Here is a 13972-nt window from a genome sequence, read left to right as displayed (position 1 = left end):
GTGATAGACTAAGAATACAGACTGAAACACACTTTTAAATATCAGTGAGGGAATTTGTTTTGATTTACTATGAATATTGATTAGAAGAATTTTTTCACTGGAGTTGGGGGAGGTGGGAGAGAAATTAAATGCTTGTCAAATTGAAAAAAAAAAAAAGGCAGCTAGGGTAATATAGTGGATAGAGCACTAGGGTTGGAGAGAGGAAGATGAGTTTTCTTTGTGTGAACCTGGGTATGTCACCTAACTCTGTTTGCCTCAGTTTCCTCATCTCTGAAATGAGCTGGAAAAGGAAATGGCAAACCACGTCAGTATCCTTGCCAAGAAAACCCCAAATGGGAAGTCACCAATGTCTCCAACCAGGATTTCTGAGCAGAGACAGTATAAAAGTATGGATATACATCCATAGTGTGGGTGGTACAGGAACTATTAAAATCAGTTCAGGCTCAGACTAAGATTGATAACTTTCATTTCCTCCTCCCCTTTCTGTCTCTCTCCCAAGGGAACAAGTCCCTTTGCGGGACATTTACTTTTATGTATTTAAAAGTATATTTACTTCTTAAAATATTAAATGTGATAAAGCCATTGATCAACTGAATCGCTAATCTGTGTGAGCGTTGGGGCAAGGTGGGGTGGAGAGTTATTGACAACAATCCAGAAAGGCAGAGATTTAAAACTGCTGCATTTGCCAGAGTAAAATTTCTCCAGAGCCAGAGATTTTGGGACAAAGGAAAGAGTTATTGATTTATTTTAGCAACTTCCCAGAGCAGAGAGAACACATTCCCTAGAGTAACTCCAGATATCAAAAGGAGTCAATGACAGTGCAGGAAGCTAAATGGCTGGCACTGAGTCAGCCATCTGCCATTACCCATGGCCAGGTTTGGAAGGGAACCACTCATGCTGAGAGGAGGAAAAGCAGAGGTGATAGTCAAAAGAGAAAGCCAAGTCCTAAGGAAGGAGTAACCCTGCCCCCCAAGGCATGGGTGGGTGCCAGGGAAGAAAATGACCTCTGTTCTGGTCCCCAGGCACACCAGGACACCCACATCTGTATTATTTTCCTTGCCCAACAAGAGACTCTTCTCTGTACTGGGCCTCTTGCCAACTCTGAAAGTCTCTCAGCTCCCCAAGCACACCTCACCATTAGGAGCATCTCTCAGTCAGCCCTAAATGCCCTTGGGTATCATTCCAGTCTCCTGGAAAATTTCATAACATCTCACTCTCCTATCCTTGATCAGAAGACTGGCACATAGAGCTAATTCCAAATGCCTTCTTGTGGTATCATCCATAGTAGGCCAGCAGCACAAAGCAGAGAAAGCTAGATACTCCCTCCAGCATAATTCACTGAGAAGGGAAAGTTTCACAATTTTGGCTACTTTTACTTTTAAATAAGCTCTTTTACCACCAAGATTTTTTTTAATGTAATTTTGTGTAATCATTTTTCAGTACATGATGATTTAGGGTTTTTTTCCCCTTTTGAAGGACTCTTATTGTAGAGGTCCAGATTATATTCATAATAATACAGTGTATTTTCCCCCTCAAAATATCAATTTTAAGCACATCTGAACAGAACATATTTTTAAACTGAGATATAATGTGATTTTCTCTCGTCTTTCTCTTTTTCCCTAAATGAAGGTCTTATCTTAATAGAATTTCAGAATCAGTCCATTTAGTTAGAATAGATCAAGATGTTCAATTCACTATTATAATTATAGAATCACATGAAGCTAGAACACACTGGTTCAACCATGAAGGTTACATCTGCCCCTCAGGATTATAATGTAACTTGAGGGGTTTGGAAATTCTATCCCTTCTACCAAATGCTTAAGCTCCCACCATTGTGTCCTTTACACTATTAGTCTCAGGAACCAGACCCCCAGTTTTATTTAACCACATAGTATAAATTCGCTCTTACAAAGTGATATAGTAAATACAAAGTAAAACACATTTTCCTTTATAACCCCTGAGGAGCAGCTCCATAGAGCAGTGGATAAAATGCTGGGAAGATATGAATTCAAAGCTGGCCTAACAAACTGTATGACTTTGTGCAAGTCATTCTACCCAGTTTGCCTCAGTTTCCACATCTGCAAAATGAGCTGGAGAAGGAAATGGCAAATTACTGTAGTATTTTTGCCAAGAAAACCCCCAAATGGGGTCACAAAGGGCTGGCCTGATTGAAACAACAACTGAATCCAAGGGGATATCCTTAACTCAGTATCAGATTAGATCATGAAGGTGACTCCAGAAGATCCTCAGGACTTTGAGGAGGCTCTCATTGTAACCTGGACTCTGGAACACCAGCGTTTTGGGGTATTCTGCTGACCTTTCAAAACTTCACATAATCATATGGCGTCATACAAGTGTGGACACCAAAACCAAAGCCTATTCCTCAGTCAGACCCTCTCCTCTTTTAGTGTCCTCACTGGACACTATCAAAAAGTCCAGCGGATGGAGTATCAGGCCTGAAATTAGGAAGATCTGAGTCCAAATATGTATGGCCTCAGATGCTCACTAGCTGGGCAAGTCACTTAATCTCAATTTGCCTTTATTTCTTATCTGTAAAATGGGAGTGGGATAATAGACCCACCTCCTAGGGCTACTGTGAGGATTGAATGAGATTAAGTGTCAATAAAGCACTTAGTACAAGGCCTGTCACTTAGGCAGCACTATATAAATGCTGCTTCTATTAATATTATGTTTATTGTTACTAAGGAGTTGAACTATCATAGCTGAAGAAAGCTGGCCTGAAGATTGTGGGTCAAGACTGACTCAGGCCTTTCTGAAGACACCCCCAGTTTTGGCTTGGTATCCAACTGAAAAGTTCTTTCCTGGGGTTAGCCAAGTGGAACCTGTCACAAGACATCTAACCTGCCCTACAATCTCTCCAAGGCATTTCCAATGCATGTTATTAGGACTCTCCCAAAAGCAGTCTCTCCACATGGAGAGACGCCAACAGAGGCGCTCTGTGCATGAGCCAGATCCTGTGACATGTAAAGTCTCAGAGTTGGAAGGGACTTGGGAGAAGGAATGTGCTCCACAGCATCCCTGAACCTGCCGTCCAGCCTCATTTAGAAGGTCTGTGTGGATGAAGAACTGAATCCAACCCCAAGGCACTCATTCCACTTTCTAGATTCTCTGTTTGTTAGAGAATTTCCCCCCCCCCTCATATTATTCCTTAGATTTAGGGGCAGCTAGTTGGATAGAGCACCCTGAAGTCAGGAGAACCTGAGTTCAAATATGACACTTAACACTTTCTACCTATGTGACCTTAGGCAAGTCACTTAACCCCAGCCTCAGGAAAAACAAAACAAAACAAAACAAAAAAACTTCTTGTCACCCCTGTTTATCTCCCCACCCCCAGTCTTTTTAGCTCCAGGGTAAACTTCCCCAATTCCTTCAACCAGTTCTCTTATGGTATGATCCATGGATGGACCTTGTCACCTTCAACTTACTTTCTTCTATACTTGTTCTAACCTATTAATTCCTTTCAAAATATATAATTCACAACTATGATAGATTTAGCTCTTTCCAGCAATACGTTGATTCTCATAGACTTGGGATGGAAAATGCCCTCTGCATAGAGAGAGAGAATTATGCAGACTGAATGAAGATCAAAGCATACTATTTTCACCTTTTTTTTTTTTTATTTGTTTGCTTTTTCTTTCTTGTGGTTTTTCCCTTTTGCTCTGATTTTTCTTTCACAACATGTCTAATATGGAAATATGTTTGAAATTATTGTACAGGTAGAGGTATAACCTATACCAGATTGCTTGCTGTCTTGGGGAAGGGTGAGGTACGGGAGGAAGGGAGAAAAGAGAGTTTGGAATTCAAAATCTTACAAAAATGAACGTTGAAAGCTATCTTTACATGCAATTGAAAAAAAAAATATTATTGGGAAAAAAAGATCATCCAGAACTGAACACAGAACACTGGCAGAAACAAACATTCTTTTGAGTTCAAAGCACATTTTCTTCCAGTTCTTTGATCGTGGAATACAAGGACATACCAGATATCCCTGACTAGAGTGTTTTCTCTCCTCATCTCCACAACCTGCTTTCCTCCACGACCCAACTAAAATCTCACCTTCTACAGGAAGTCTTCTTTCCCAAACCCTCTTAATTTGGGGGGCTTCCTCTCTGTTAATCATTTCCTATTGATCCTATACATAGTTTATGTGTATGTATTTGTTTGTTGTCTCTCCCATTAGATGGTGAGCTGTGTTTTGCCTCTTTTTTTTTTTTTATCCCCAGCTCTCAGAACAGTGCCTGACATATAAGTAGGTACTGAACAAATGCTTACTGACCTTCTCTGTAGAATAGATTGTTGTAAAGTTCAAATGAGAAATTATGTATGGAAAGCCCTTTGCAAACCTTAAAGCTCATATATATGACTGCTGCTATTTTTTATAAAGCACCCAGAATGTCCATCAGTGTCCTTTAGAACAAGGCTTCCTGGCACAAAGTACTCCTAAATAGCAGCTAAACCATAAGCACTTGAGGGACAGATGCATGATGTATGCATGATATTTGCATTCCTCCAGCCCAGCAGTTCTCAAACTTTTTGGTCTTCTAATCTTTTTAAAATCTTAAAAACTGCTAAAGATACCAAAGTGCTTTTGTTTATGTGGGTTCTGTGTATCAATGTTTACTGTATTAGAAGTTAACACTGATAAAATTTTAAATGTGTATGTATTAATTCATTTTAAATAATGATAAATTCATTATATGTTAACATTAATACCATATTTTTATGAAAAATATATTTCCCCCCCCCAAAAAAAATCAGTGAGATGATGGCATTGATCTACATTTTTAAAAATTTCTTTAACTTCGAGTATTCTCATATCTTTGCTTCTGCAATCCATTATGATATGTTGTTTTGATTGAAGATTATGAAGAAAGTTCAGATTCATACAGATATACAGTTAGAAAAGAGAGGAGAAATTTAATAGGCAAATTGATATTATTATTGGTATTATGAAAAGAGTTTTGATGTGGTGTGCTCCTGAAAGGGTCTTGGGGCATATGTTGAGAATCTGCTCTAGAGCAAAGCTTCTTAAACTGTGAGTTTTGACTCCATATGGCGTCATGTAATTCAATATGGGGATCATGAAAAATTTGACAACAATAAAAAGGTATCAAATATTCTGCCAAGATTTAATTTTTTTAATTAAAACTTTTTATTTTCAAAATATATGCACAAATAATTTTTCAATTTTGACCCTTGCAAAACCTTGTGTTCCGATGTTCTCTCCCTTCCCCCCCACTCTCTCCCCTGGATGGCAAGTAATCCAATATATGTTAGAAATGTTAAAATATATGTTAAATCCAATATATGTATACACATATTTATATAATTATCTTGCTGCACAAGAAAAATCAGATCAAAAAGGGGGAAAAATGAGAAAGAAAACAAAATGCAAGCAAATAAAAAAAAGAGTGAAAATGCTGTGTTGCAATCCACACTCAGTGACCAAAGTCCTCTCTCTGGGTATAGATGACTCTCTCCATCATATGATCATTGGACCTGGCTTCAATCATCTCATTGTTGAAAAGAGCCACGTCCCCAAGATTTAATTCTTACCTTTTTTTTTTTAATTTTATAATTATAAATTTTTTGACATTATATATGCCTGAGTAATTTTTTTATAACATTATCCCTTGTATTCATTTTTCCAAATTATCCCCCCCTCCCTCCACTCCCTCCCCCCATGACAGGCAATCCCATACATTTTACATGTGTTACAATATAACCTAGATACAATATATGTGTGTAAATCCCATTTTCTTGTTGCACATTAATTATTAGCTTCCGAAGGTATAAGTAACCTGGGTAGAAAGACAGTAGTGCTAACAATTTACATTCACTTCCCAGTGTTCCTTCTCTGGGTGTAGTTGTTTCTGTCCATCATTGATCAACTGGAAGTGAGTTGGATCTTCTTTATGTTGAAGATTTCCACTTCCACAAGATTTAATTCTTTATGTAAAAATAAACAAGCACATCCCTCTCATTAGTATAAAAGTTTGCTTTTGTCTTTAACAAATTGTAAAATTATATACCAAAGAATTGTTTTAAAATAAACAACTTATTATGTAATATGTTAACTATTAAGTTACATAGTTACATGTTAGTTATATTATTTATAATGTAGATAATAATATAGTTATATTAGTTATAAATATATACCAGTTACATATTAGTTAACATATAACATGTTAACTAATATCTAACAAATAATAACTAAATATGACTTATTATCAGTAAATGTTTGATTTCTATTCCTCTCTGATATACTCCGGATCTTGTAACAATTTCTTGGGGTTAAAGAGGCCGAATGGGAAAAGTCTAAGAAGCCCCACTCTAGGCCACAGCTCGGGCTTCAAGGAGACTTGTAGAGGGAATCAATGAAAAAGCTGATTCTGGTCTGGAGAAATCCAGGTCTTTAATATCCCCTCCCCCTCCCCTCTTGTCACCTCACACCTTTGCAAGGATCCTAGGAGGTGGTAGTCTAATTGGATGGTTATCCCCTGAAGCTAGACTGTGTTCAGTCAAATGGTCTCTTTCCGCTTGGCTTTGAAGTACACGGGGAACCTTGCTAGGGAAAGGCATAATTCTTCCTCAGCCTGAGAAATATCCTCAGGTCCCCCTCGCCGCCTTCCACAGAGCAATGGGAAACCTTGTGAAAGGACTTCCTCCTCGGCTTCTGGTCTGCCCATCCCCCTCCCTCTCCCCTCCCCCGCCCCATCCCCCAACACAGGAAAATACTCTTTAGACACCGGGGCAATGCTGGAGTTGCTCAAACGGGCCACGTGTGTCTTAATCATTAACTTCAAGGTTGCATTAAATCCTTCCACCAGCCTGGTGCGGGGAGTGTGATAAGTAGAAGTCTTCGATTTATGTGTTTAAAATAAACAGGGCCCCTGAGCTTCTAAGGCCTTTTCAGAGGAGGCTTTTCTTCTTCCTTTCCTTTCAATTTCTGACTAGAGTCCTGGGTCTCATCCCCAGAATATCTCCCTCCTAATACCTGGCTGCCTGCTCTCTGGGAAAGACTCACTCTTCCCCTCCCTCCTCCTCCCCCCCCTTTTTTTTAAACGCTGCTGGTTTCCTCCCAGGAAAGCGAGACAGGCAATTGGGAGAGGGGGAGGGGAGGGCAGGAAAGGAAGGGAAGGGATAGACTGAAAAAGGAGAAAATCAGTCAGCTCACTAGCATTTCAGAAGAGCACACAGCAAGGAGTCAGGTTGCTGAGCACTGAGTACCTGTATTTTTTTTTTCTATTTTAATACCTGTATTTCCAAATATTGCCAGAGCCTTCCTGTACCTCTTTAATAATTAATGTGTTTACTGAAGCAGGGGCTCTTAAGCTAGAGTCCATGAACTTTTTTTTTTAATTGACAACTGTACTTCAATATACTGAAGTTGGTTCCATTTGTGATGCTCTGTTTAAAAATATGATTCTAAGAAAGGGTTTTTCACCACAACTTTCACCAGACTGACAAAGGGTCCCTGGCATAAAAAATTGCTAAGATTTTCTGACTTCAAGCATCTTTAACTGAGCTACTAGAGGACCTGTGATTCTAGTTCCTATACCTACCCATTTATCTCTGCAGGTCTGTTTCTCTGAAAAAACTTGTCCAGAATATGAATGTATGCATATATGTGTGTATATATGTACATACATATATACATATGTGTATATATATGTGTATATATATATGTGTGTGTGTGTATATATATATATATATATATATATATATATATATATATATATATATATATATATATATATGTGGGATAACAATTTATGCTCCTCTTCAGTAGAGTTGAGCTGTTTCCATGATGGAGGCTCAATGAAGGCTTAGTTTCCAAATGGGTGTTATTCCCCAGGAATCACAGTATCATAGATTCAGAGCCAGAAGAAGGACTTTTTGGTCATCTAAAAGAACCCTTTCATTTTACAGACTAGGCAGAGAACTGGATAACTTGTCTCAAAGCAAGTCCATGGAGGAACTCTGCTTGAACCCAGATCTTCCAATTCTAGACTGTACTTTTTCAGATCATCTCATTTTCATGTAATAGTTTTTTTGTTTTGGGGTTTGTTTGTTTTTTGGAGTGAGGTAATTGGGGTTAAGTGACTTGCCCAGGATCACACAGGTAAGAAGTGTTAAGTGCCTGAGATCAGATATGAACTCAGATCTTCCTGAATTCAGGGCTGCTGCATTATCTACTGGGCCACCTAGCTGCTCCATTTTCATGTAATAGAAAGATGCTTATAAACCACTTAATATCGTCTACTTGTTTGGTTGTTTTTCAGACATTCCTGACATTTTATGACTCCATTTGGTGTTTTCTTGCCTATATCGGAATGGTTTGCCATTTCTTAACCAGTTCATTTTACAGATGAGAAAACAAAGATAAACAAGGTTAAGTGATTTGCTCAGGATCACAGAGCTAGAAGCTTCTGAGGTCGGACTTGAATTTAGGTAGATGAGTCTTCATCTCCAGGCTCAGCATTCTATCCACTATGCTACCTAGCTCCAAAATGTCCTTCCTTATACATGATTCTCCTTCCCACATCCTACAATTCAGCCAGACTGGCCTTCTTGTTATTCTTCACACACAATGCTACATCTCTGTACATCTAATGATATGAGCTCTCCTCAAATCTATCTCTGGCCATCTTTGGTTTCCTTCAAAACTCAGCTCAAATGCATGGTACATAAATGACCTTATTTTGTTTTGCTTTGTTTTTTTTTTTTTTAATGTCCACATTAGTCATGTTGTGAAAGAAGAAACAGAACAAAATGCAAAACAAAAACAACAACACAAAAAATGGATGTGGATAGCATTTTCCATCATGAGTCTTTGGGAATTGTCTTGGATCATTGTACTGCTAAGTCTCTCATAGTTGATCATTGTCCAATGTTGCTGGGATGATGCTCTCCTGAAATTATCTTATTTTGTACACATTTTTTAGTGTATGTGCGTTTTCATGGGTGAAGTGGATAGAGCTTGGAGGAAGGAAGCCTTCATCTATCTTCCCCATCTTCAAATCCAGTGTCAGAGACTCACTGGCTGTGGGATCCTGGGCAAGTCACTTAACCCTGTTTATTTCAGCTACCTCATCTGTAAATGAGCTGGAGAAAGAAATAGCAAATCACTTCAGTATTTCTGCCAAGAAAACCTTGTGGACAATAATGGCACACTGTGGTCCACGGGGGCATAAAGAGTCCTACAAAACTGAACACTCAAGCATTTATTAAGCACCTATTATGCTCCAGAGAGCATGTTTGATGCCAGATTTACAATAACAGTACCTGCCCTCAGGGACTTTAGATTCTATTGGGAGGAAACAAAACACATCCTCCTCCTTATGGACTGTGAGCTTCCTGAAGACAAGTACTAGGTCTTATCTCAGTATTATATCTCCTCCTAGCGTACTGAATTTTTCTGATTTTCCATGTAAAAAAAATAGGTTATTCTAGCATAGACTCTTCTTTATGATGTGGTCGGTTTATATAAAATTCTATAAATATATAAATATATATTATTATGCTAGTAATATTATTTCCCTTCAAAGTTCAGCTCCTGTGTCATCTTCAAAAAACCTTGATTTCCCTAATTATTAGATCCCACATCACTATATATTAATTTTATGCAACCCTTTTTTTTTTACTTATTTGTGACCATGTTGTGTGCATGTAAATTCCTGGAGAATAGAAATTGTCTCTTGTATTTTCCTGGCACGTGAAGACATATTTGCTGATGGATTGATCACATACCTGACACACAGACTCTTGTGGTTCACCAAAGCCCTTCATCTTCTATATGTTGACCCTGCTCCCCCTCCCCTCCCAGACACATGTGCCTGAAATGACAATGTAGCTTTGACCACTTCGAGATTTTCAAAGTGCATCACATACATTATCTGGGAACCTAAGGTCCTTTCCAGCTCTGAAATTATGATTCTATTACACATGGCAACAAGAAGATTATACGATAATAAATTCTGGTGGACATGGCTCTTCTCAACAGTGAGATGATTCAAACCAGTTCCAATTATTCAGAGATGAAGAGAGCCATCTACACACAGAAAGAGGCTGTGGGAACTGAGTGTGGGCCACAACATAACATTTTCATTCTTTTTGTTGTTGTTCACTTGCATTTTATTTTGCTTCTTTCTCTCTCTCTCTTTTTTTAACTGGTTTGATTTGATTTTCTTGTGAAGTCCCATAATAGTATAAATATGTATGCAATACTGGATTTAACATATATTTCTACCATGTTTAACATTAAAAAAAAAAGAAATTACGATGCTATAATCTCAGCTGATCCTTACAATACTGTGCTAGTTTGGCCCCATTTTACAGATGAGGAAACTTGAGGCTCAGAAAAGTCATTGACTTGCCCATAGTCACTCAGTTAATAGGCTTGCAAAGCAAGATTCTAACTTGTGTGTTCCAGTGTAAAGGCAAGGCAAATTCCTTACTACCACTTCTCCCTAAAATGAATCTGTTACATTAAAAATTTCTATGACTCCTCAGACTTGATTATAGAAATCTCTATTAATGATTTCACCCCAATGAATCTTGCTTTTAAAAAAAAAAAATTTAAGCTAATATATAAAAATCCAGGCTTTAAAAATCAGGGAAATTGTTATTTGAATTACAAGAGACTTCTTTTGAATAGTGAAATCCACTAGCATGCTGGAAATATGATTCCGTTTCTAAAAATTCCAGTGATAGGCAACTTCTTATAAACATGATTACATAAGATGAGTTTCCCCATAAAAGGGCCGTGCTGATACCTTTAGGGCCCGAGTCCAGTCTTGCCATCCTCCACAGAGGCTTTCCTTAGTCTTGGGAACCCGGCTAGAAACTCTAGCACGTTCATCCATTTCCAAGGGTCAGTTCTTACCCCTTCCACATCCCCTCGAGCCTCTCCCTCCTCCCCCCGAGCAGCTGGCTGAGTTGTCTGATAATGTGGAAGAGATCCGGGGGGAAGGAAGCAGTCTTCTCAAAAGCGGGAGGTGTGGCCAGCTAAAAATATCAAAGCATGAGGCTGGAAACTGTCACTCAGCAGGCAGGCTGGGGGACTCGGGGAGGAATCTTCTTTCTCTCGGATTTAATTCTCTCTCCGATTAGTCCCCCCTCAGAGAATTCTGGGTCAGTTTGTTCATTCCAGACACGTTTTCCTTCTCATCGCCAGGCGGCCCTCCTCCAGTTGGGGATGGGGAAGAAATATCCTTAGGATAAGGAGATCTGAGGGGAAAAAGCCTGAGATTGGGGCTCCCAAGGCTTAGGCTTTTGTCAGCTTGTACCTGCGGTGAGACCCAAGGAAGATCACGGACCCCCTCTGGGCTTGGATTTCCTGCAAGAGATGAACTAAAAATCCCCGCCCCATTCACTTTCCTAAAGACCTGCTTGCTCCCCACCATGTCACAGTGCTCTGCTGGCTGGAAAGCTTCATCTACGGGCACTGACTTTCATGTCGGAAACCTGGGTTCAAATCCTGCCCAAGGTGCTGGCTATATAAGTGACCTTTGACGACTCACCTTCAATTTCTTCATCTGTAAAATGAGTAGAAGGGGGTGGAGTGCTGATCTCTGAGGTGGTCTCTGGAATTTAGCTCTATTATCAGTCATAGACTCTAGTCCCAGGGATCAGACCAATTAAGTTTGGAGAGGTTCACCATCAGAATTGACTGCTTCTAAATCACTACTAGTGAATTTTTTCACCCACAATTCAAAGCAGCGAGGAAAGCAGGATGGATGTGATTTTGACAAGCAAAACGACTTTTCTGTGCTTCCAGCTCCTCATCTATAAAATGAGGATATTGAACTAGATGATTCCTAAATTCTCCTCCATATCTATGATCCTATAAAAAAAAAAACAACAAAAAAACAGACTATTCTAAAGAAGTGATACAAGAATGTATGGACCTCTCCTTTGCAGAGGTAAGGGTATTTGAATTCTTATTGTTTAGTGGTTTTTCAGTTGTGTCCAATTCTCTATGACCCCATTTGGGGTTTTCTTGGCAAAGATACTTAAGTAGTTTATCATTTTCTTCTCCTGTTCACTTTACAGATGAGTAAACTGAGGCAAACAGGGTTAAATGACTTTCCCAGGATCACACAGCTAGTGTTTGAGCTCAGATTTGACCTCAGGAAGATAAGTTTTTCTGACTCCAGAACAAATGGTCTATCCACTGTGCTAAATAGCTTCTATATAACATATGTAGAAATGGTTTAGTATATTCAAGTATGGAAAATTGCTTATGAATAACTGGTTAGTTTTGTGTAACTGATTTTTTTTCTCCCTTTCTTTTTCATTTTTTAATTTTTTATAAGGGCTGGACTAGAGACAATAATTGGGAAATAAACTTCATATTTTTTTTAAAATACAATTTTTAAAAATCAGACTAAAAGAAGAACTAGAGAACATTATGAAATACAAAGTGGATAATTTTGGTTATATTAAATTTAAAAGGGGTTGTACAAACAAAAAAAGTGCAGCCAAGATTAAAAGGGAAGCAGAAAACTGGGAGGGAAGGGATTTACATCTATTGTTTCTGATAAAAGTTTCTTTTCTAAAATATAGAGAATTGACTCAAATTTATAAGAATACAAATCATTTCCCAATTGATAAATGGTCAAAGGACATGGATAGACAATTTTCAGGTCAAGAAATTAAAGCCATTTCTAATTAGATAAAAAAAAAAAGTTCTAAATCACTACTGATCAGAGAAATGCAAATTAAGACAATTCTAAGGTACCACCACACACCTCTCAGATTGGCTAAGATGACATGAGAAGATAATGATAAATGTTGGTGAGGATGTGAGAAAACTGGGACACTAATGTGTTGTTGGTGGAGTTGTGAACTAATCCAACCATTCTGGAGAGCAATTTGGAACTTTGCTCAAAGGGCTGTCAAACTGTTCATACCCATTGACCCAGCAATGTTTCTACTAGGCATATATCCCAAAGAGATCATAAAAAAGGGAAAGGGACCCACATGTGCAAAAATGTTTGTGGCAGCCCTTTTTGTAGTGGCAAGAAACTGGAAACTGAATGGATACCCATCAGTGGGAATGGCTCAATAAGTTATGCTATATTGTAAAGGGCTAGAACTGAGCAATGCACTTGGATGATGAAGCACGTGAGACTAATTGCCAATTGGACGGTTCCCTATTAACTTGTTTAAGGTTGACCCTCCCCAGCTGTTCTGTGCTGACTTGATTGGTGAGACAAAGAGAGGGAAGTGACTTGTGTGGGAGGAGCAAGAGAAACTTGGGTGGTGGAACTCACACTCACTTGCACTCGTGACCTGGCGTTGGAGGCGACGGTAAAGATCTAGAATAAAGACGTTTAGTGATCCTGACTCTTGCTGATTTCTGGAAAGATAGAGTTCCAGCATTTGGTGCCCAACGTGGGGCGCCATTTGTAACGTGCTCTCCTGGCAGTTACAATTACTAGTCTGTCCTAGACCCACCAGAGTACCTTTGACCACTGTCCTTTGCAGTGTGAACTCTACCCGGCTCACCTCCTCTGAGGCCTTCTAAGGTCTCTGGCCACAATCTCTTGAATCTATAGCTTAATAACCGGTAGCGCACTCAAGAACAACCACGTGTAATCTTAAAAGCCTTTATTATACCTACTCCCATAATGCCCTAACTGATGCCCTGACTTGTTGGTTCCCGAGTGAACACCTGGTCAGAAGACCCACGTGTTCACTACCAAAACCCTTACCTCTTTTGGCTACCCATCTTGGCTTGGCCACCCAGCTGGGGAGCCAGGGTGAACAGCAGGAGGTTAAAGAGGGCGGTTGCTGCCTGCAGTGGGCTTATATAGGGCCTGTGAGGTCACACACACAGCCAATCAGCGAGAGAGTCACCCATTACGAAACTATCTCAATATGGCCAGGATCCCGCCCAAGGGCAGTCCTAATATCCACAGAAATTACTTCTGGGCCTCAATCT

The 13972-nt window shown here is 39.2% G+C and overlaps 1 protein-coding gene across 1 annotated transcript in view; it reads right to left on the bottom strand.

Annotated features, from left to right (window-relative positions):
* Window positions 1-11664: 11664 nt before the first annotated feature.
* Window positions 11665-13972, bottom strand: part of SLC37A3 (solute carrier family 37 member 3) — a 73614-nt gene continuing 71306 nt past the window's right edge. Inside the window, exon 14 of the mRNA XM_074267744.1 lies at window positions 11665-11869. Coding sequence (XP_074123845.1) covers window positions 11726-11869 — 144 coding nt within the window. The 3' untranslated portion in view covers window positions 11665-11725. The remainder of the gene's footprint in view (window positions 11870-13972) is intronic.

The sequence above is a fragment of the Sminthopsis crassicaudata genome, chromosome 5 (assembly GCF_048593235.1).
Source record: "Sminthopsis crassicaudata isolate SCR6 chromosome 5, ASM4859323v1, whole genome shotgun sequence".
Lineage (NCBI taxonomy): Eukaryota > Metazoa > Chordata > Mammalia > Dasyuromorphia > Dasyuridae > Sminthopsis > Sminthopsis crassicaudata.
This window is presented reverse-complemented; position numbering and strand designations above follow the sequence as displayed.